Raw genomic sequence first — 22,144 nt, forward strand, 5'->3', positions numbered from 1 at the left:
GCAGGGGCAGGAAGGGCGGGCCCAGCCGTGGGAACGTTGTGAGCAGCCTCCCCCCTCCCCCGAGAGGCAGGAGGGGCCTGGAGGCTCAGAAGGGGCTGGTGGGCTTTGAGGAATGGATCGGGCCAGAGCTTGGGCTTAAATTAGGGGGCTTTAGGGAGCCATGGAGGGTGCGTGAGGGAGGACATGGTTTGAACCTCGGAAAGATCATTCCTGGACAGGAAAGGATGGTGTTTTGGCCTGACCCCAAGGGCCCCCAGCCTGCAAGAGACAGCCAGCCACAGGGTTAGGCTCAGGCTGGAGAGAGGGACAGGCTAGGGCAATTCAGAGGGAAGGCTTCCTGGAGGATGGGGCATAGGAGCTGGGGCTTTGATGGATGAGTAGGAGTTCACCAGATCTACGCCAAGGCAACGGCCCTGGGCAGGAGGCAGAAAAGCCAAGCACTGACCCCTGCCTGTCGCCCGCAGACACCGCATCGCCACCCAGCGCATCCCCAAGCTCCAGCAGCCCCGCCTCTCCGGCCGCCGCCGGCCACACCCGCCCCAGCTCCCTGCACGGCCTCGCCGCCAAGCTCGGGCCACCCCGCCCCAAAACCGGCCGTCGCAAGTCCACCAGCAGCATCCCGCCGTCCCCGTTGGCCTGCCCGCCCGTGTCCGCGCCCCCTCCGCGCTCGCCCTCGCCCCTGCCCGGGCACCCGCCCGCACCCGCGCGCTCCCCGCGGCTGCGCCGGGGCCAGTCGGCCGACAAGCTGGGCACGGGCGAGCGGCCGGACGCCGAGCTGGTGGTCATGCGGCGGCTGCACCTGTCCGAGCGCCGGGACTCCTTCAAGAAGCAGGAGGCCGTGCAAGAGGTGAGCTTCGACGAGCCGCTCGAGGAGGCCGCCGGGCCTCCCGCCTCGGTGCCGCAGATCGCCGTGCAGGGCGCCGAAGCCGCGCCGGGACCCGCCGGGAGAGACTGACCCCTCCCTCCGCACCCGGCCTCTCCCCGGCCTCCGCGTGCTTCCCGTGCCACGTCCGCTCCCCTGAGTCGCGCCTGGGTGGAGGCCGAGCACGGCACGCCTGGAAGGTCACCGAGAAGCCACATCCGTCCTGGCTGGGATCGGTGGGGACAGCACCTCGCTCGCGTTCCGATGTCGGTCTGGGGGCGTCCCAGGGGACAGGCGTGCGGGGCGAGGGGCCGCTGTAAATAGCAGCAAATCCCTGCAACTAATTTATTGCTTTTTGTAAGCGACAGGGGACCGAGCCGCCCGCGGGGACGCGCCCGCCCCGGGCACCGGGACCCCGTGCGCAGCCGCGGCCTCCCCGGGCCGAAAAGGGAGCGCTTTGGACGGGTCCTGCGCGTGTGTTTTCTAGTTTTTCTGTACCTTTTACGTTTTTCGTGTTACCTGAGCCCTTCCCCGACGCCCCGCCCTCGCCGCCAATGTGAGGGCATGAAGCCGAGCTTACCTGTGCGGGCCCCGCATGGCTGTGACTTGGACAGTCCCTAAGCGACCCGCCTCCCCCAAGGCCACTACCCACAGTCACACCTGCAGTCCCCCAGGCCGGCCTTGCTCCCTGGAGTCTGCCTCCGACCCTGCAGGCCTCGGCCTGGAGGCCCGGGTGTGGGGGCTGGGGCTTTGACGGATGAATAGGTGTTCGCCAGACCTAAGCAGAGGCGTCGCGCACTCCACGAGTGGGTGCTGGGACGCCCCAGGAGGCCCGGGCCTCACGGGGCGCTGCCGAGGCAGGAGAGGAGGGTTCCCCCCCACCCACGAGGTTCCACCTGTTCGAGGCCCGCCAGGCGAGCCCTCGACCGGGCGGTGTCCGAAACGCCCCCTCTCCGTGCGTCAGGAGCCCCTCTGGGGCAGAGGGAGGAAACCCAGTCGCACCCCGAGTTTGAATCTCAGCTTCACTGTGTGGCTCTGGGAAAACGGCTTTCCCACTCTGTGCCTCAGTTTCCTTGTGTTTACAAGACTAATCCCAACGACTGTGTATTAAGCGCCTACTGTGTGCCGAGCGCTTTTACTCGTGGCTTCTCCCTCAGCCAGCCGTGGGAAGGCGGGAGGCCGGGCGGCGAGGGCGAGGCCGGCCCCGCGATGGCCCGCGGAGAGCCGGGGCGGAATGGTGGCGCTGCCACCGAGGGGGCCTGAGCGCAGGGGCCGGCGTCGGGCGCAGCAGGCTCCAGCCCCAGCTCTGCCCCACGGGCATGCTATGCTGGTGGCGGCCGGTGCGATCGCTTGGCCCCGCGGTGAGGGAGCTCTGCACGCCCACAGCCCGCTCTGCACCCTTTCCCGCGCCCCCTGCCCAGCGCCGCCTGCTGTTGCAGGGTAGACCGTGGCTGTGCATGACCTGCCCTGTCCTTCCATCCCGGAGCTGGCAGTGAATAAAAGCTCGTATTTACAAAGATGAAGTCCGATGTCTGGATTTGCGAGGGCTTGAGAAAGGGGTGAGAGGGGGAGTGGGTTTTGAGGGCTGCGTAGGAGTTCGCCACCGAGGTTCTCCCTGATGCCTTGTCCGGTTCTGGTGTCCCGCTAGCGCCGCCCTCCAAAGCTTCCTCCGGACACCCGTCTGGGGCCCAGAGCTACGTTAGTAACAAATTAAGTTGTGTCCACGCTGTGTCCATGCCACCCTGCCGTAAAACTTCGGCCCCGACCCGGCCCAGCTCAGGCCAAGCGCGACCCGTTGCTTCCGGGGCTGCGCGCAGGCTCAGAAACGTCCTCGGCCGCGTCCCCGTCTCCGAGCGCCTTCGGCTGTTTCCGGAAACAATCTCCGGCATCCGGGCTCCCGCGGGCCCAGCCGCTCCGGAGGCCACGCCCTGCTTCCGGACGCTGCGGGTTGCCACGGAGACGCCTTCACCCCTGGCTTTTCCCGGACCCCGGCTCGCCCGGCCGTCTCCCAAAAGGCTCAGCCTTCTGTGGCGAGCGCCCTCCTGTCCGCCGAGCGTCGGGTCGCGTCCGGTGCCCTCCGGAGCCGTCCGTGCCTCGGCGGCGTCCCGAAGCCGGCGGCCGCCTCCCGGTCGGAGCCCCCAAGGCTTCCATTTGCGACTGCGCACGCTCGGGTCTTTCCAGAAACGCTCCGCGCCCCCGGGGCTCCGCCGCTGTTCCCCAGCCCGGCGGTTGCCCGTTCGGCCATTTCCGGAGTCGCCCGCGCGTCCCTACGCCCCGCCGAGCCGACGGCGCTCGGCCGTTCCCGGAAACGCTCGGCCGTCGCAGGGCGCGCTCGGGCGCTAGTCCCGCGGGATCACGTTCGGCTGTTTCCGGAGCCGCTCGGGCCCTCCCCGCAGCTCTAGGCGCCGCCTCGGCCGCGGCGGCCCGGCCCGGCCCGAATGCGTTCGGGCGTTTCCGCCGGGGGCGGGCCGGGCCGCTCGGAACCGTGGCGGCGGCGGAGGCGGGGATCCCGCGGCTGCGGCGACGGCTGCCGCTGTGGGGCCACTGGGCGGGCTCGGCTCGGCGTGACGGCGGCCGCGGCGGCGGCGGCCGCGACCAGGTGAGTCCGGGCTGGCCGCGGCGGGAGGAGGGCGCGGTGCGCGCGGGTGCGGGGCTGCGGCCCGGGCGGCGGCGGGCGGGGGCGCGGGCCCGCGGGTAGGGGGCCGCGGGAGAGGCCGCGGGCCGCGCTGGACAGCGGCGCAGCCGGCCCGGGACGGCGGGGCCGAGCGGGGCCCGCGGCGGTGCGGGCTGGGGCGGGCGGCCGCGGCGCCTGCAGGGAGGCCCTGCGCCGAGCGGGGCGCACAGCCGCGGCGGGGGCGCGCAGGCGCTGCGAGGGGCATCATGGGGTGCGGGAGGGTCGCGGCCGACCCCGCTTCCGGTCCCCTGGCGGGACTGCCGGGCCACGCAGTCTGCGTGAGCGCGCGTCTGCGTGAGCGCGCAGGCCGGCCCCCACCCGCGGAGCCCCGCGCCCGGCCTGCCCCGCCCCCCGCCGGGCGTCCGCGGGGCGCGATGCCCGGGCGCGCTCACCGGCGCGCGCGCGCGCGCGGACGAGTGCGCACGGGGGCGGGCAGATCCCGGCCGCCGGTTTCCCGGGCAGCCCCTCTCCGGGCCTCAGTTTCCCCACCTGTAGAATGGAGGCGACAGGGGCCGGGGAGTGGGTCAGTCGGGGCGCCCGGGAATGTGGAGCCCCTGCTCGCTGCCCGGACACCGACTGGGGCCGGAACGAGGTCCAGGCGCTCCCCTGGCCCTCGAGGGCCTTCGGAGGTGGCGTCTGTCTTACAGCCACCGAGCTCCCGGCAAGCGACTTCCCGCTGCCCAGCGCGCCCGCCTGCCCTCCGTGATGACCCCTCTCTGGGAAAGCGCACCCCGCCCCAGCCCGCCCTCGCGGGAGGCCTGAGCCCGCAGGGCTGGGCTGGGCAGGCGCTGTGCCGGCTCTGCCTCCCCAGGCTGGGGCTCCTGCACCCGCCCTCCCCTCCGCCTTCTCTGGGCTCCTAGTCCTGCCCCGGGCTAAGGTCCCCGGTGGCTCTGCCCAGCCCCTCCTCCCTCCACGTTTTGCACCTACCGTGGGTCCCAGACTGAGCCAGGCTGGGGACACGAACACCTACCCCAGCCAACCCCCGGGTCCCCCACCACCACCTGCCTGCAGAGCTAGAGGGCCATTTGCTTGTGCCAGGCCCCTGCCTGGACGGCCTTCCCTACCCTTGCTCAGGGGGCCCGACCCCTCCACGGGGCTCCCAAGGTACGACGTTAAAGTGTCCCTCATTGCACCCTCCCCACTCTGGGTATAACCATCTGGCCGTGTGGCTGCTGCCCTGGAGTTGGGCAGATCTGGGTTTCAGTCCTGGCTTCTTCCTGGCCCACTGAGCGGCCCTACAGTTTCCCTGTAGGGCCTCAGTTTCCCCATCTCTCTAACAGGGGCGTTGAAGAGCTTGCTTACTCAGCATGCTCAAGAGCAGGTTCTTGGGAACTCTGCTCCCAACAGCATTAAGGGAGGGCTGTTAGTGCGCCCATTCTACAGATGGGGAAGCTGAGGCCTGGGAGGGCAGGGACTGGCCCAAAGGTCACCCAGCCATTCAGGGAATCCCACACCTGGATTTGGGCCCCTCTCTGTGCGAGGATTGGGGGGGGGCGGGCCCGCCTAACGCTGCGCTCCCCGCCTCTCTCGTCCCTAGGTCAGCGTCCTCGGCCAGTGGGCATGGTGGCGGCCTGCGCCCTCGCCTGGCGCAGCCAGAAGAGCCGCCGGCCGGGGGTGCCAATGGCTCCCCGCGTGAGGGAGTGAGCGGCCGCCCCCCCTGCCCCCCGCCGATGGGGGACGTAGCGGCCCAGGACTGAGGCCGCGCCGCCGACCGCCAGGTGACGCATGGTGCACGGAGTGACCAGCGGCCCTGCCAGGGTGATGGCAAGAGGGGCGTGAGCGGCCCTCGAGGTCACCTGTGACTGCTGCAGACACAGGTCCCAGCGCCCCCCGGCCGAGCCACCCGACCCTCCCGGCCACGCCCCCGGCGGCGGATGGGGCCGGTGGGGCCCCAGGGCGCCGCGTGACCGCGACCGTCCTGCCCGCGCCCCACCCCACCCCACCCGGCCATGGCGGGCGCCGAGGGCTTCCAGTACCGGGCGCTGTACCCGTTCCGCCGGGAGCGGCCCGAGGACCTGGAGCTGCTGCCGGGCGACGTGCTGGTGGTGAGCCGCGCGGCGCTGCAGGCGCTGGGCGTGGCCGAGGGCGGCGAGCGCTGCCCGCAGACCGTGGGCTGGATGCCCGGCCTCAACGAGCGCACGCGGCAGCGGGGCGACTTCCCCGGCACCTACGTGGAGTTCCTGGGGCCCGTGGCCCTGGCCCGGCCCGGCCCGCGCCCACGGGGCCCGCGCCCACTGCCTGCCAGGCCGCGCGACGGGCCCCCTGAGCCAGGTGAGCAGCGGGCGGGGGCTCTGGAAACGGGGGGTGGGCGGTCCCCTCAGACCCTCGGTCTCTTCTTCTTTACGGGGAGGCACTGGGACCCGTCCCAAGGGAGGGGGGATAGGGACCTCTGGTCGTTTGACAAGTGTTGAGGCTCGCTGTTGTCCAGGGCTGGGCTCAGCAGCACCTGCGCGTTGGGTGACTAGGCGGTGGCACACACAGTGGGCACAGGGCAAAGGCTGTGCGGCAGGAACGCGGGAAGGAAACAAGGGCTGGGCCTCGGGGACTAGGAGGGGTGAATGTTGAAGACAACGGAGAGTGTTCAGTAGGATTCAGAGGCTCGACCTAGCTTCACCCTGCATTTTGCAGACTGGGTCCCTCAAAGAACGCCCTATGAGGCTGGGCGCGGTGGCTCACGCCTGTGATCCCAGCTCTCTGGGAGGCCCAGGCGGGAGGATCGTTTGAGCTCAGGAGTTCACGACCAGCCTGAGCAAGAGCGAGACCCCGTCTCTACTAAATGTAGAAAGAAATTAATTGGCCAACTAATATGTATATACAAAAAATGAGCCGGGCATGGTGGCGCATGCCTGTGGTCCCAGCTACTTGGGAGGCTGAGGCAGGAGGATCGCTTGAGCCCAGGAGTTTGAGGTTGCTGTGAGTGAGGCTGATGCCACGGCACTCACTCTAGCCTGGGCAACAGAGCGAGGCTCTGTCTCAAAAAAAAAAAAAAAAAAGAACACCCTCTGTTACCTGGATTTCACCCGGCTTCCAAAGTGAGGGAGCCATAAAGAGGCAGGATGCTCAGTGGAGGCCGGGTGGCGCTGTGGGGCGTGAGGACCCCGAGTCCCTCCCCAAAGACCCCCGGCCACCCCCACTGCCCAGGGCATGCTGGCAGTGGAGAATGGGGTCACCGCGTATGTGCAAGAATTGCTGAATGCTAGGCAGGGCGTGGGGGGTGCGTGTTCCAGCTGGGGAAACTGAGGCTCGGGTTGGGAGGAGGAGGCTGAGGGTGGCTGAGGTCCCTGCACGGCCTGGTCCGACAGTCTCGAGAGCAGACCGGGCGACTCTGCACGCGGGCAGCCACCCAGTGAGGCCGGGGCCCTGGGGGTGCCAGGCCTGCCGTGTGCCGGGAGGCTGCCCAGAGCGGCCCCGGCGGGAGCCCGCAGCATGGGGCGGGACGCGGGGAGGCCGGCGGCGGCGTCTGGCGTCTCCGCGCCCATCCGGGCTCCCGGCCAGAGTCTGCCTCTGCCCCTGGTAACAGCCACCTGCCTGCCTGGCCTTTGTCCAGCCTCCACACACGTGGCCCAGCCCCACCCTCCAGACCTTCCAGGGCTCCGGGACCTCGCCCAGGGCCCGCCCTCGCCGGGCCTCGGTTTCCTCATCTGCTCGCGGCAGCCGTGGTCCCTTAGCACCTTAGCCCTGCAGGAGCCCCTGGGCCACCCAGCACGCCGAGCGGGGACCCCACGCCGCCGGGCCTCGGTTTCCTCATCTGCACACGGCAGCCATGGTCCCTTGGCACCTTAGTCCCTGGGCCACCCAGCGGGCCGAGCGGGAACCCCACGCCGCCGGGCCTCGGTTTCCTCATCTGCGCACGGCAGCCGTGGTCCCTTGGCACCTTAGTTCCTGGGCCACCCAGCAGGCCGAGCGGGGACCCCACGCCTCCGGGCCTCGGTTTCCTCATCTGCACACGGCAGCCGTGGTCCCTTGGCACCTTAGCCCTGCGACAGCCCCTGGGCTGCCCAGCGCGCCGAGCGGGGACCCCACGCCGCCGGGCCTGCCCCGGCTGTGCACCCACAGGGAGGCGGGCTGTGCACCCACAGGGAGGCGGCTGCCCCTCGGAGCCCGGGTCCCCCATCTGCGAAATGGGGGTGGCGCCTGTCCCCACGGGCCCTGCCTCCCCGCCCCGCGAACCAATCACAGGCACCTTTCAGGGCCGACTCTCCAGCTCGCAGGCCGGAGCCCCGCCCGCGTCCTGTCCCCTGCTGCCTTTCCTCCACCTGGCGCGGCACTCGGGGCGGCCCGCAGGCCCCGGCTTGCCCCCGCCGCGCGCCAGCGCGTCCTCGCCCAAGGCCAGAGTCGCCTCAGATGGTGGCTGTGCAGGCAGAGCGCGGCGGCACACGACGGGCCCCGTCGGGCGGGGAAGGAAGGACCGGGAGGGCACTGCGCCCGGAGCTTCTGGCGCCCGCTGCGGGGGGCTCAGGGTTTGCAAAAGAGGGGGCGCGGTTTTTCAGAAGCAAAAGGACTCAGGCAACGGGGAAAGGTCCTTGGAATGGGCCGTTCAGGTCCGCACAGGCGTGTTTTCCTTGTAGCCCTTTTCAACCGCTGTTGTGTTTGCCTCGAGAAGGGAGTGGGGATGCCCTCAGCCCGTTTTTCAGTTGAAGAAACCGAGGCCCAGAGAGGGCGGGTCCTGTGCCCGAGGTAGCACAGCAGGCCTTACGGTGCAGCCCAAAACCTGCTGCGTGAGTTTCAGCGGCTGCTGCAAGGAATCGCCACGAACCACCGGGTGGTTTCGAACAAGAGAAATGTGTCCCGTCCTGTTTCTGGAGGCCGGAGGGCCCCGACTTGGGGACCTTGCTCCCTCTGGTGGCGCCAGGGGAGGGACCTTCCTCGCTCTGTCCCTTTTTTTTTTTGAGACAGAGTCTCACTTTGTTGCCCAGGCTAGAGTGAGTGCTGTGGCGTCAGCCTAGCTCACAGCAGCCTCAAACTCCTGGGCTCAAGCGATCCTCCTGCCTCAGCCTCCCAAGTAGCTGGGACTACAGGCATGCGCCACCACGCCCGGCTCATTTTTTCTATATTTAATAGTTGGCCAATTAATTTCTATTTATAGTAGAGACGGGGTCTCGCTCTTGCTCAGGCTGGTTTCGAACTCCTGACCTCGAGCGATCCACCCGCCTTGGCCTCCCAGAGAGCTACTGGCTATCTCCTTAACGAGACACCCGCCGCAGGGTGTGCGGCCCACCCCCGACCCGGCCTCTCCTAGAGACCCTCACCTGCAGAGGCCCTCTTGCCAAACAAGGCCGCGGCCAGGGGCCCCGGGGTGGGGGCCTGCGCGGATCATTCGGAGGTGCGCCCTCCAGCCCTCGACACCGGGTCTCTAGTTTTGCGGACTCCGGGTACTTCAACCCAGAAAACCGTCTCCGGTCACTGCGGCCCAGGCCCTCTGGCCGCCTGGGCTGGGCCCTGCCTCCCGCCGCCCAGGCCGAGGCGCAGCCGGCAGCGAGAGGGGCTGGGGTCCTTCCAGAGACCCCACCAGTGCGCTGTGCCCCCCTGCCAGGCCTTGCCCTCCCCGACCTGCCGGAGCAGTTCTCCCCTCCCGATGCGGCCCCCCCTCTCCTGGTGAAGCTGGTGGAGGCCATTGAGCGGGCAGGTGAGCCCCTGCGTCCCCCTTGCTTGCCTCTAGGCACGGGCGGGTCACCCCCTCACAGGGCTGCATGGGAGGGGGCCGCGCCTGGACGCGCTGGGCCTCCAGGTTGCGCGGGGAGGGCGAGGAGGGACCAGGCCACTGCACGCGCTGCTCCCCTGTCCCTTCCGAAGCGACACCGCGGGGCGCGCGCGTGGCCAGCCCAGGCCCCGCGGGGTCGGGGCAGCACTCGAGAGCCCGCTCACCTGTCCCCACTTGTCCCCCAGGGCTGGACGGCGAGCCCTACCACAGGCCGGAGCTGCCCGCCCCGCGCACAGGTTAGGGGCGGCATCCGGGGAAGGGGCGGGGAGGGCGGGCGGGCCCAGTGCGAGCCCGCGGGACGTGTCCCCTCGCCCGCAGACTGGTCCCTGAGCGACGTGGACCAGTGGGACGCGACGGCCCTGGCAGACGGCATCAAGGGCTTCCTGCTGGCTCTGCCCGCACCCCTCGTGACGCCCGAGGCCTCGGCCGAGGCGCGCCGGGCCCTGCGGGGTGAGCCTGGTGGGCAGCCCGGGTTGGGGGGCGGGCGGCGGGCGGGCGGGCGGGCGCCCGGCTCACTGCCCGCCGTCTGTCCGCAGAGGCCGGGGGGCCCCTGGGGCCGCTGCTGGAGCCCCCGACGCTGCCGCTGCACCGCGCGCTCACGCTGCGCTTCCTGCTGCAGCACCTGGGCCGCGTGGCCCGCCGCGCCCCCGCCCTGGGCCCCGCGGTGCGGGCGCTGGGCGCCACCTTCGGGCCGCTGCTGCTGCGCGCGCCGCCGCCGCCGTCGCCGCCGCCCGGGGGCGCGCCTGACGGGTGAGGGGCGGGGCCTTGCCCCGGCGCGGAGGGGCGGGGTTTCGGTGGGTGTGGCTTTTGTCGGAGTGGGCGGGGCCTGGGCCATAAGAAGGCTGTGGGTGTGGCTGAGGGCGGGGCTTGCTTGGAGTGGGTGGGGCCTGAGCCATAAGAAAGCTGTGTGTCTGGCAGAGGCGGGGCTTGCTCAGAGTGGGTGGGGCCTGGGCCATAAGGCTGTGTCGGGGCGGGGCTTGCTCGGAGTGGACGGGGCCTGGGCCATAAGAAGGCTGTGTGTGTCTGGCTGGGGCGGGGCTTGCTCGGAGTGGGCGGGGCCTGGGCCATAAGAAGGGTGTGTGTCTGGCTGGGGCGGGGCTTGCTCGGAGTGGGCGGGGCCTGGGCCATAAGAAGGCTGTGTGTCTGGCTGGGGCGGGGCTTGCTCAGAGTAGGCGGGGCCTGGGCCATAAGAAGGCTGTGTGTCTGGCTGGGGCGGGGCTTGCTCGGAGTGGGCGGGGCCTGAGCCATAAGAAGGGTGTGGACGTGGCCGAGGGCGGGACAGAACGGCCGGGCTGTGATGGAGAGGAAGCGAGAAGGGGAGGGGATATAGGGTAGGCACCTGGGTGCGGCCTGCACCTTCACTTCTGCTTACCCCCCCTCAGGTGCACTGCGTAAGTGTACGAGCATTTGCGGAGCGCTTACTGTATGTCCCTACACGGGAGTTGGCCTCTCACACCTGCCTGCGTCCCCTTCCCCTCCTCCCTGCGCATCCCTGCACGCAGACGCGCCCCTAGGTGCGCGGGCGCGTGCGGAATAGTGCGCACCGCGTGGGCGGGCAGGCCCTACCCGCTCGTCACCAAGCGCCCTTGCCCCCAGGAGCGAGCCCAACGCGGACTTTCCCGCGCTGCTGGTGGAGAAGCTGCTTCAGGAGCATTTGGAAGAGCAGGAGGTGGCGCCCCCAGGTGACCCCCCTTTGTAGTGTCGTCATTTCTTACCGCTCGGGTCCGTGAATGCGGATTCCAGGGCCCTGCTGGTGTCGGTAGGCCTGGCTGCAGTGGGGGCGGCCACGGCTCACAGTCGGTGGTCGAGACGCATTTATTTTCCCGTCCCCAGCGCTGCCGCCTAAACCCTCCAAGGCGAAGCCGGCCCCCGCGGGCCTAGCCAATGGCGGGAGCCCGCCCTCCCTGCAAGACGCCGAGTGGTACTGGGGGGACATCTCCAGGTAGGGCTGCTGGCCTGGGGCCGGGGACCGAGGAGGCGCCACGGGTGGGCAGGGTCCCCAGGTGGCAGCCGCAGCCCCGCGTGTCCCCGCAGGGAGGAGGTGAACGAGAAGCTCCGGGACACGCCCGACGGCACCTTTCTGGTCCGGGACGCGTCCAGCAAGATCCAGGGGGAGTACACGCTGACCCTCAGGTGGGGGCCTGGCCCCGCGGGGAGGGGGTGGCGGGGCCAGAGGTCACAGAGACCAGGCGCTCAGAGGGCGTGGGAGGCGTGACTGGGGCCAGGTTTGGGCGCCCTGTGGGTGCCAACGCCCCCTGTCCCCACTCCCTCCCCAGGAAAGGCGGGAACAACAAGCTGATCAAGGTCTTCCACCGCGATGGGCACTACGGCTTCTCGGAGCCGCTCACCTTCTGCTCCGTGGTGGACCTCATCAGCCACTACCGCCACGAGTCGCTGGCACAGTACAACGCCAAGCTGGACACACGGCTCCTCTACCCGGTGTCCAAGTACCAGCAGGTCCGTGCCGGGGTGGGCGCTGGGGAGGCCGGCGCGGGGGAGGCCGGCGCCCGGGCCTCAGTGTCCCCCAGGAGGCCGCACGGCTCCCTGACGCCGCCGGGTGTCCCCAGGACCAGCTGGTCAAGGAGGACAGCGTGGAGGCGGTGGGCGCCCAGCTCAAGGTCTACCACCAGCAGTACCAGGACAAGAGCCGCGAGTACGACCAGCTGTACGAGGAGTACACGCGGACCTCCCAGGTACCCCGGGCCCCACACACGGGGAAACTGAGGCACGGGGGGGGCAGTGGCGAGGCCGGGAGCGCAGCAGCCAACCCCTGGGGCCGAGAGGATGGACACACAGTTCCAGGTCGAAGAGCAGGCACCTGGCGCCAGGGGCTGCTCTGTGTGGTTTTAAAATGACACGGGAAGGCCCCGGGCGAGGCGGCTCATGCCTGTAATCCCTGCACTCTGGGAGGCCGAGGCGGGAGGATCACTCAAGGTCAGGAGTTCGAAACCAGCCTGAGCAAGAGTGAGACCCCGTCTCTACTATAAATGGAAAGAAATTAATTGGCCAACTAATATATATAGAAAAAATGAGCCGGGCATGGTGGCGCACGCCTGTAGTCCCAGCTACTCGGGAGGCTGAGGCAGGAGGATTGCTTGAGCCCAGGAGTCTGAGGTTGCTGTGAGCGAGGCTGACGCCACGGCACTCTCTCTAGCCCGGGCAACAGAGCGAGACTCTGTCTCAAAAAAAGAAAAAAAGGAAAAGAAAATAAAACGACATGGGAAGCCAGACCCCGGGGGGCCGTCTCAGGGGAGCCTCTGTCTCAGTCTGAGCCTCGGTTTCCCCTTCTGCAAAGCGGAGCCACGGACCTCGACTCCTCTGGTCAGAACGTCACTGGAATCAGTGACCGTAGCCTGGGAGGTGGTCACGGGAAACGGGCATCTTCTACAACAGGGAGCCTTGTCACGCGGGGGCCGCGTTAATGAGCTGCTTTTGCAAGTGGAGAGGGCGCAGATTGGGACTGAACTTCCCGTCTCCGGCCCGGAGCCGCCCAGTCCCTCCGCAGCGCCCAGGGGCGGGCTCCCTGTCCCCTTTCTCCTGGTGGGCTAGCCGAGGCTCTCGGTGGCCCAGACACCCGTTCAGGATCCGTTAGGAACACGGTGACCTCAGAAGTGGCTTAGGCCACCTGAGCCTCAGTTTCCCCGATAATAGTTCTTTGTGGGAGAGGGGGGTGCTTCTGGGAGGTCCTGCGGCGTGCGCTAATACATGGGAAGTACCTAGTGAACGTGGCGGCCGGGTTTATCGTCAGTCCTCGGCAGCGTCAACAGGGCCCGGTGGTTGGAGGTTCCCATGGCAAGATGTAAAAGGGGGAGGAGGTTTGGGTAGTGGGTTTTTTTTTTTTTTTTTTGAGACAGAGTCTCACTTTGTTGCCCGGGCTAGAGTGAGTGCCGTGGCGTCAGCCTCGCTCACAGCAACCTCAATCTCCGGGGTTCAGCGATCCTCCTGCCTCAGCCTCCCGAGTAGCTGGGACTACAGGCATGCGCCACCAAGCCCGGCTCATTTTTTCTATATATATTAGTTGGCCAATTAATTTCTTTCTATTTATAGTAGAGATGGGGTCTCGCTCTTGCTCAGGCTGGTCTCGAACTCCTGACCACGAGCAATCCTCCCGCCCCGGCCTCCCAGAGTGCTAGGAGTACAGGCGTGAGCCACCGCACCCGGCCGGGTAGTGGGGTTTTGAAGGCTGAATAGGAGTTCGTTTGGTGCAGCAGGAGTGAGAAGAATGACACTCCCAGTAGAGGGAACAGCTTGAACAGAGTCTCACCGTCAGAGTTGGGGTCTGCCTTCACCCCTCAGGAGGGACTTTTGGGGAGCGCCAGGAGGTGCTAAGATGCAGCCCTTCCCCCAGGAGCTACAGATGAAGCGCACAGCGATCGAGGCCTTCAACGAGACCATCAAAATCTTCGAAGAGCAGGGCCAGACGCAGGAGAAGTGCAGCAAGGAGTATCTAGAGCGCTTCCGGCGTGAGGGCAACGAGAAGGAGATGCAGAGGTGAGTCCGACCTGGCACAGTGCAGGCAGGGAAAGGGAGGAAACGGAGAGGGACAGCCGGCGTTCCTTCCCGGGGGGGAAAGGGTGGTCAGTTGTAGTGGGCTTTGCAGGATGAATAGGAGTTCGCCAGAAAGAGAGATCAGAGGAAACAGCACGTGTACAGGCTTAGAGACTGGAAGTGCACACGGGCTGGCACCAAGTAGGTCCCCAGGAAAACCCCCCGGGCCACGCGAGGCCTCTGAGCCGCCCGCCCTCCCTCCCTCCCGCAGGATCCTGCTGAACTCGGAGCGGCTCAAGTCCCGCATCGCGGAGATCCACGAGAGCCGCACGAAGCTGGAGCAGCAGCTGCGGGCTCAGGCCTCGGACAACCGGGAGATCGACAAGCGCATGAACAGCCTCAAGCCGGACCTCATGCAGCTGCGCAAGATCCGCGACCAGTACCTCGTGTGAGTGGCCGCGCGGCCCCCGGCCCCTCCGCCGCCAGCCGGGCCGGGTCAGCCTCAGCTGACCGGTGTGGACGCCTGCTGAGCCGGCCGCAGCCTGGGTGCCAATCCCGCAGCGAGCCTCCTGGGACGCGCGCCGGGCTGCGCCGAGCAGCGCGTCTGCGTTGGCTGCTCCAGCGCCTTCTGAGTCTTGCGAAGTTTGTCCTTTACAGCTCGGGAAACTGAGGCATGGAGCAGACAGCTGCCCTGTGCAGAGGCCAGCAGGGCCGTGCAGCCCGCAGGACTGGGCCCCCGGGGACAGCAAGGCCTTGGCCCGGCTGGCGCACTCGGGGGCCGGGTCGCTAAGCGTTAGCAGAGGCAGAGAACTGGGGCGCAGGGCGGGGTCCCCGGCACAGGGTGGGAAGCCAGCCCTGGTCCCTAGGCCGGCCAGGTCACGATTGCCCCCTTGTGGCCACCAGGGGTGTGGCGCCCAGAGCGCGCACCTGGGGCAGCCCCCGCGTCCCTGTGGGCTGGGCGGCGTGAGCCCACCTTCCCTCTCCCGCCCAGGTGGCTCACCCAGAAAGGCGCCCGGCAGAAGAAAATCAACGAGTGGCTGGGGATCAAAAACGAGACTGAGGAGTGAGTGACCGCCCTGAGGGAGGCAGGGAGGGCTTCTCCGAGGAGGGGGCCATTTGGGGCGGGTTTTGAAGAACGCGTAGGAGTTTGCCACAGAGGGAGAGTTGTCCAGGCAGTTGGGGGGGGGTGTGTGGGGGACCCTCAGATGCTGGCAGTGAGTGACCAGGCGTCCCCCCACGCGCCCCGCAGCCAGTACTCGCTCATGGAGGACGAGGACGACCTCCCGCACCACGAGGAGCGCACGTGGTACGTGGGCAAGATCAACCGCACGCAGGCGGAGGAGATGCTGAGCGGCAAGCGGGACGGCACCTTCCTCATCCGCGAGAGCAGCCAGCGCGGCTGCTACGCCTGCTCCGTGGTGTGAGTGCCGGCGGCTGGGGGCGGGGCCCGCGTCCCTTCCGAGCTCTCCGTGAGCGCATGCGCCAGGCCTGGGGAGGGGGCGGCGGCGAGGAGGGACCGTCGGGGCAGGCGAGGGGGCGGCCGCCTGACCTGCCCTCTCGCCGGCCCCCAGGGTGGACGGCGACACCAAGCACTGCGTCATCTACCGCACGGCCACCGGCTTCGGCTTCGCGGAGCCCTACAACCTGTACGGGTCGCTCAAGGAGCTGGTGCTGCACTACCAGCACGCGTCGCTCGTGCAGCACAACGACGCGCTCACCGTCACCCTCGCGCACCCCGTGCGCGCCCCGGGCCCCGGCCCGCCGCCCGCCGCCCGCTGAGCGCGGGGCAACCCGCGGACGCCGGGGCCAGGACAGACCGGCGGGTGGCGCGCCCGCCCGGCCCTCTTCCCGGTTCCCAGCGCGCCCCTCCCCGCCTCTCCGCCCTCGCTCTGTCCCCGCCTGTCCCTGTCCCGCGTCCCCGCGTCGGGGTCCTGCCTGCCCCTCGCCCTGGGCGCTGCCCTCCGCGCGCCCCAGCCACGCGCCCCTCTGCCCTGCGCGCGACAGGCCCGGGGCCGGGAAGCCCCTCCGGCCGCGCGGCCGTGTTTACACAGCGCCCCGGGCTGCGCCCCGCCTGCGCCGCCCGATTTTTAAGCCATAGACCCGGGGCCGGGGCAGGAAGGGGCTTCCCCCCGCCGCTTCCAAGAACCCTGGCCGTGACATTCGGGGCTGGGCGGGACCTGCCCCCACGGACCCCAACTTCCCCTGCAAACCCAGAAGTGAAACCTGCTGCCGACCGGTCCCCGCGACGACGGGGCCGCCGCGAGACGCCCCCGCGCCGCGGAAAGGCCACCGCGAAAAACGGCCGGCGCCGCCCGCGCTCCCGGCGGGCGCGGACTCGGGGCTCCGCCGCGATCATGTTGGGTTTTGATTTTCCTTTCCCTTGACTGCGAAACCCTCCCTCCTCTCCCCTCTTTTGGGACAAGAGCCCTGGTTTTCTACGCCGCCCTCGGGCCACCACGCCGCCTGCCCGGCCCGGCCGGGGGGCGGCTTTTGTACGGTACGTTGTTACGGATATAAAACCTCCAACACGGTGGCTGGCTCTGTCGTGGGTGGCGGGGCCTCGCGGGGCGGGGCCCTGGCGGCTGCCGGGTCACAGCGGGCCAGGCTGGGCCTTGACCCCAGGGCGCCCGCCGGGCCCAAGGACTCCACCCGCCCCGCCCGCTCCGCTTGCCCTAGAAGTGGAAGGGGCCCGCCCCAGGTCGCCCAGCAGGGAGATTTGAGCTCCGACCTCCGGCCCTGCACCCTGGCCTGCTCCGGGGACCCCCGGACCCCGACCTGACTCCCTTGAGGGCTTCCGGGCCTCCACCCTGGGCCTCCCCTGCCCCGCCAGGTTTCAATCCTGTTGCAGCCACCAGCAGTGATCTCTGTGATCCGTGGCTTCCCCCATGCCACCCAGAGGGGTCCCCAGAGAGCCAGCATCGCCTCTGGGGTTTGAGGCCCTTCCGGACCCCTCCCTGCACACGGCCCCAGCGCTGGCCTGCCAGGTCCCTGGGGGCCGCTGGGGCGCCGCCAGGCTGCTACGGGTGGGGGGAGGGGACGGCAGCCCGTGTGGCATCTAGCCACGCTCAGCCAGCCAGCCGCTGTGTGTCCTTGGCAAATTAGCCTCCCCTCTCTGATCAGCCACTTCCTCATTAGCAAGAGGGCTCAGTCGTCCCTGCCCCCACTGGACGCTTCTGAGAATCGAGTGACAAAACGGGTCTGGGGCCCAACCTGCGCCTGGCACAAAGGCGGGACAGCCATCAGTTGTGAGGTCACGTTTCCGATTCCTTCCCACAGGGCTGGTGCTTAGTGACCGCTGGAAAAATTGTGGCATTTATATTTATTGTGATGTCCCCACTGGGCCCAGCAAGCAGGGACCGGGAGACTTGGGGGGGGAGGAAAAGGGCTTTGCTGTGAAGGGCTTGGCCCGCTGACGGACGGGGTGGGGGTTCAGCCGGCCTCTGGCTCCCAGCCCTGCTGCTGTGCGTGTGGACACGTCCTAGCTGGCCCCCCCAGAACTGGAGGGCGACTCAGGCTGCAGGGCTGGGGGCTCAGCTCCGCCTCCCAGCCAGGTTCGGGGCGTTTCCTCCTGCGGGATCCGGTCCCGGGTCCCCCGCCCTGCCTCTGAGACCGGCCGAGTCTGGGCGTCTCGTGGTCCCCCCGGCACCCGCAGCCTCACCCAGCCCTTTCGGGAGCCGCCCTCCCTGCAGGGCTGCTGCCCGCGTGGGCACTCCCAGGTGCCCCCCAACACCCAGCTGGGGGACCGTCCCCCTGCCTCTGAGCCCTCCGTGGCGGCTGTGCCTCCCAGCTTCACTGTTCTGCCCATTATTCAGAAGGGGAGACTGAGGCTCCACCTCTTGACCCCAGCAGAGTCCAGAGTCAAACTGGGGGGCCCAGCTGGCTCCAGCCGGACTGTCCCCCCTTGTGGCTGGCACAGGCTCCCTTCTCTCCCCGAATGGGACTCCTCCGGTTGTCAGGATGGCCGAGACCCCCCCCCCCACCACCAGCCTCGGACCTTGGAGAGAAGGAACCGGCTGGCCTCGCCCCGCCCCCCGCCCGGGTGGGGCCCCCAGAGCAGCGAGGCCCCCCCACCCCTGCCGGCTTCTGCTTTCCGGCCCAGCTGCGCCCCGCCTGAGTCAGCCTGGGGGACAGGACGGTGGGGCGGGGAGCCTGAGGGGGAGGGGCGAGGGCGCGTCCCGTGCCCGCCGCGTGACGGTGGCCCCCACGCCAGCGGGACGCAGGGACCCCTGCCCATCCCTGCCCACCTGCAGGCAGGGCATCGCCCCGCCGAGCGCCGGCCCCAGCCCAGAGAGCGTCCCCAAGGCTGGGGACCAGGGCCAGCAGCACCCTAGGCGCCCCGAGAGTGTCGCGGGCGCTCGGAGGTGCCCGTTCCTCCCGGCCTCCCCGCGGCTCTGGCCCCCGGGCCCCGCTGCCCGGAGCCGCGCGTGACCGGCGGGGCTGCCTGCGGGAAGGCGGAGGGGCGTCGAGGGTGCGGGGCGGCGTCGGCGCCTGGCGGGCTCGGCTTGGAGAGGGAGACGTGGAGAGGAAGGCCGAGGTCCCCCGAGGGGCGGACAGGGACGCGGGGGCGTGGGCACAGGGGGGCGGGCCCAGCGCGGGGCCGGGCCACCGCGCGGTTAAAGGCGGCTCGATCTCCCGCAGCGGCTCCCCCTGCCACACGCGTCCGTCCCGCCGCCGGGATGGCCCTGTCGCCGCTCTTGCTGCCCCTGCTGCTGCTGCTGCTGCTGGCGGAGCCCGCGGCCGCGCGGGCGTCCCCCGTGGAGCGCAGGCCGGGCGCCTGCAAGGTAGGGCGGCACCGCGACCCCTCCGCGCCCCGCAGGCTCCACGGGGGACAGTCGGGGCCCCAGGGGCGGGACGCTGTCCGGGCTGGTGCGGAAACCCCCTCCCGCGGCCCGCGGCCGGGCTGTCCTTTCGCTTTCTCGCCCCGCGTCGGGCACGCAGCGGCCCCCGCGCGCCGCCAGGGCTCAGTGAGCGCCGGCTGTGTACCGCCCGGCCAGGGGCTGCGGCCCTCGGAAGGCCGCCCCGCGTCTCCGGGACGCGGCCAACGACGCGCCCGGGACCCGGGACGCTGGCGCCTGGCTCCGGAGACACCGCGGCCGCCTGCCCCGCGCCGCTGAAGCCGGAAGTCAGCACGTATTAGGCGCCACCTCTGTTCATTCGGAGAGGGTCACATGGGTCCCGGGAGATGGTAAAGAATAAAGGAGTCTGCCTGGCACGGCGGCTCACGCCTGTCATCCCAGCACTCTGGGAGGCCGAGGCGGGAGGATCGCTCGAGGTCAGGAGTTCGAGACCAGCCTGAGCAAGAGCGAGACCCCGTCTCTACTATAAATAGGAAGAAATTAACTGGCCAACTAAAAATATATAGAAAAAATTAGCCGGGCATGGTGGCGCATGCCTGTAGTCCCAGCTACTCGGGAGGCTGAGGCAGGAGGATCGCTTGAGCCCAGGAGATTGAGGTTGCTGTGAGCGAGGCTGACGCCACGGCACTCACTCTAGCCCGGGCAACGGAGCGAGACTGTCTCAAAAAAAAAAAAAAAAAGAATAAAGGAGCCCACAGGGGCATAGGGCCTTGCTCACCTGGGGGCCAAGGTTCTGGGGGGGTGAGGTGGCAAGAAGTGCGCGTGCTCATATGAGGCTCCTGTGGTATGTGCCTCCCCGAGAAGGCAACGACCAGGAATGCGCATTCCTTGGGCCCTTACTGTATGCAGTCCTTCTGGGAGAGGAATTTCACCTGACCTGGAGGAAAGGAAAGACTGTGCATACATTAAACGCCTGCTGTTTGCGAGAGTGTGTGCCGGGGCCCTTTTGCTGCCACGCTGGGGTTTAGGAAGGTTTAGGGACGCAGAAAGGCCTCGGGGCGAGGAGTCCGCTGGTACAGTCTGGAAGGAGTGCAAGGTGAAGCGCCTACTGTTTGCGGCTCCCTTTCTGGAAGAATTCTGAGTGGGGCCCAGAGAGAGGAGGGCGCTGCGCCTGGGGGGTACTGGGGGCCGCCTGCCTCACGCCCCGCCCGCCCCGCCCTGCAGACGGGCGAGCTGTGCCTGCAGTCCCCCGCCAGGACGGCCCTCGCGGCGCCCGTGAGCGTGACCCTCTACTACGAGGCGCTCTGCAACGGCTGCCGGTACTTCCTGGTGCGAGAGCTCTTCCCAACGTGGCTCTTCGTCCGGGAGATCCTCAACGTCTCCCTGGTGCCCTACGGAAACGCTCAGGTACGCGGGCAGGGGGGGGAAACTGAGGCACGAGGGCGGGGGGAAACTGAGGCACGCGGGCGGGGGGGGAAATGAGGCACGCGGGCGGGGGGAAACTGAGGCACGCGGGCGGGGGGGAAACTGAGGCACGCGGCGGCGGCCGGCCCTCACGGCGCCCACTTTGCAGGAGAGGAACGTCAGCGGCCGGTGGGAGTTCCAGTGTCAGCACGGGGAGCAGGAGTGCCGGCTCAACAAGGTGGAGGTGAGACTCCCCAGGGCCGGGTTTGGGGACACCGCCCGCCTCGGTCCCCACCTCCCGTCCCGCCATTTAACCCGCCCGTCCCCCGCGGCGCCCAGGCCTGCCTGCTGGACAAGCTGGACGCGGAGGCGGCCTTCCTGACCATCGTCTGCGTGGAGCAGCTGGATGACATGGAAAAAAATCTCAAACCCGTAAGCGGCGCCCCCCTTCTGGACCGAGAGGGGGACAGGGGGCCTTCCCCAGCCCTGGCCCTGCCCGCCCCTGTCTGCGCAGCCTCGGGGAGACAGCCCCCCACCCCCCCAAGCCTCCCCTCTGAATCAGGGGGATGCAGGCCTCCAGGGGGGAAGGGGCGGGCAGGAGTGGATCTGGGAGGACTTCTCGGAAGAGGCATCTGTGAGCTGGGTGTGGAAAGATGACCAGGAATGCACAGGGACACGGATGAAGGGCTGTGGGCAGGATAGCACGGGCCCCCACCTACTTCCCTGGGGGGGGGATTGTGAAAATTAACTCCTTAAGGACTGAGTCACCTGCCGCGATCATTTATTCATTCATCAAACATGTGGGCCGCCTAAGAGGAGTCACTCACGGACACCCCGAGCCCTGCAGGGCCGGGCGGGGGCAGGTCAGGGAGGGCGCTGAGCAGACACTGGGTGTGGGGGTTGGAAGGGTGTTCCTGGCTGAGGGAAGGGCAGGCGTGCAGGCTCTGAGGACCGCGTGGAGCTGGGAGGCCGCAGGTCTGGCCCTGAAGGGCAGGGCGCGGGACTGGGGGGCCGGAGCAGCCGAGCCCCCACCGCGGGGCTGTGCCCAGTGAGGAAACGGGCTGGGCTCCGGGCTGCGGGGGGGACCGTTAGGTGATAACAGGGAGGAAGCTGAGGCAACAGCCCGGCCTCCCCCACCCCACCCAGTGCCTCGAGCTGTACGCCCCAGCCGTGTCGCCCGCCGCCATCCTGGAGTGCGCCACCGGGGTCCGCGGCACGGAGCTGATGCACGCCAACGCCCAGCGCACGGACGCCCTGCAGCCGCCGCACACCTACGTGCCCTGGGTCGTCGTCAACGGGGTAGGAGCCCGCAGCCCGCAGCTGTCAGCGCGCCGGGCCGGGCCGGGGCGGGGGTGCGCCCGCTGGGCTGGGAGGTGGAGGGGGCCGCGCGCGGGGCCCTTTCCGGGCGGGGACGGGATCGGTGCGCGGCCGGGAGGGGCGGTGTGACCTCCCGCCTTGCTCGCGCAGACAGTCTTGGAAGACCCCAGCCAGCTGCTGGCCGCCGTCTGCCGGCTGTACGAGGTGAGCCGAGCGGCGGGCGGGCGCAGAGGGGCGGCGGGCGGGCGGGCGCAGAGGGGCGGGCGGGCGCAGAGGGCGCGGCGGGCGGGCGCAGAGGGGCGGGCGGGCGCAGAGGGCGCGGCGGGCGGGCGCAGAGGGGGCGTCGGGCGGGCGCAGAGGGGCCGGCGGGCGGGCGCAGAGGGGCGGGCGGGCGCAGAGGGGGCGTCGGGCGGGCGCAGAGGGGCGTCGGGCGGGCGCAGAGGGGCGGCGGGAGGGCGAAGAGGGGGCGTCGGGCGGGCGCAGAGGGGGCGTCGGGAGGGCGCAGAGGGGCCGGCGGGCGTGCTTCCAGGACTGACAGCGACGCCCTGCTGTGCTCGTCCCCTGCAGGGCGAGAAGCCGGATATCTGCAGGCCCCTGTCGAGGTCGCGAAGGCAGGTCTGCTTCAAGTGAGGCCGCCGCCCGGAGGAGGCGGCTGCTGCAGGGAGACGGACAGCCCGGCCGCCGCCCGTCTGTGGCCCCGGCCCTCAGCTGCCACCGCGCCGCCCCGTGACCTCGTGCGCCCTCGGACGCCCCGCTGGAAAGCAGCGCTGCCCCAGGCAGCATCTGGCCTCACCGGGAAGGGCATTAAAAGGAAGCATCTGCTAAACCCGCCCGCTTGTGTGGCTCCTTCCCGCGCCGCTCACACAGCCCCTCGCCAGAGGGGCAGCCTGGTGCCGCAAGGG

The 22,144-nt window shown here is 69.4% G+C and overlaps 3 protein-coding genes across 7 annotated transcripts in view; all 3 read left to right on the forward strand.

Annotated features, from left to right (window-relative positions):
- MAST3 (microtubule associated serine/threonine kinase 3) overlaps positions 1–1,091 on the forward strand; it is a 38,868-nt gene extending 37,777 nt beyond the window's left edge. For all 5 annotated transcript variants that reach the window (XM_076001528.1, XM_076001524.1, XM_076001525.1 and 2 more), the window contains one exon: positions 465–1,091. In XM_076001528.1, coding sequence (XP_075857643.1) covers positions 465–955 — 491 coding nt within the window. In that variant the 3' untranslated portion in view covers positions 956–1,091. The remainder of the gene's footprint in view (positions 1–464) is intronic.
- A 2,233-nt stretch (positions 1,092–3,324) lies between these two features.
- On the forward strand, positions 3,325–15,931 carry PIK3R2 (phosphoinositide-3-kinase regulatory subunit 2). Its single transcript, XM_076001529.1, has 16 exons — positions 3,325–3,461; positions 5,074–5,807; positions 9,070–9,162; positions 9,423–9,473; positions 9,556–9,687; positions 9,774–9,987; positions 10,834–10,919; positions 11,071–11,179; positions 11,272–11,370; positions 11,514–11,694; positions 11,805–11,930; positions 13,586–13,728; positions 13,997–14,173; positions 14,717–14,788; positions 14,975–15,145; positions 15,297–15,931. Exons 2-16 carry the CDS (start codon positions 5,486–5,488, stop codon positions 15,502–15,504), a joined length of 2,184 nt encoding a protein of 727 aa, XP_075857644.1. The 5' UTR covers positions 3,325–3,461; positions 5,074–5,485; the 3' UTR covers positions 15,505–15,931.
- A 191-nt stretch (positions 15,932–16,122) lies between these two features.
- IFI30 (IFI30 lysosomal thiol reductase) lies at positions 16,123–22,068 on the forward strand. Its single transcript, XM_076001537.1, has 8 exons — positions 16,123–16,222; positions 18,364–18,506; positions 19,746–19,928; positions 20,095–20,169; positions 20,265–20,357; positions 21,072–21,224; positions 21,393–21,446; positions 21,810–22,068. The coding sequence occupies exons 2-8, from the start codon at positions 18,402–18,404 to the stop codon at positions 21,870–21,872; spliced, it is 726 nt and encodes a 241-aa protein (XP_075857652.1). The 5' UTR covers positions 16,123–16,222; positions 18,364–18,401; the 3' UTR covers positions 21,873–22,068.
- The last annotated feature ends 76 nt before the right edge of the window (positions 22,069–22,144 follow it).

This window comes from Microcebus murinus, chromosome 4 (assembly GCF_040939455.1).
Source record: "Microcebus murinus isolate Inina chromosome 4, M.murinus_Inina_mat1.0, whole genome shotgun sequence".
In the NCBI taxonomy this organism is placed as follows: Eukaryota; Metazoa; Chordata; class Mammalia; order Primates; family Cheirogaleidae; genus Microcebus; species Microcebus murinus.

Coding starts and splice junctions, on each gene's coding strand:
- PIK3R2 (XM_076001529.1), top strand. CDS start 5,486: ATGGCGGGCGCCGAGGGCTTCCAGTACCGGGCGCTGTACCCGTTCCGC. Junction 9,688..9,773: donor GGCGCGCCGGGCCCTGCGGG/GTGAGCCTGGTG, acceptor GTCTGTCCGCAG/AGGCCGGGGGGCCCCTGGGG. Junction 14,174..14,716: donor ATCCGCGACCAGTACCTCGT/GTGAGTGGCCGC, acceptor TCTCCCGCCCAG/GTGGCTCACCCAGAAAGGCG.
- IFI30 (XM_076001537.1), top strand. CDS start 18,402: ATGGCCCTGTCGCCGCTCTTGCTGCCCCTGCTGCTGCTGCTGCTGCTG. Junction 19,929..20,094: donor TGCCCTACGGAAACGCTCAG/GTACGCGGGCAG, acceptor CCCACTTTGCAG/GAGAGGAACGTCAGCGGCCG. Junction 21,225..21,392: donor CCTGGGTCGTCGTCAACGGG/GTAGGAGCCCGC, acceptor TTGCTCGCGCAG/ACAGTCTTGGAAGACCCCAG.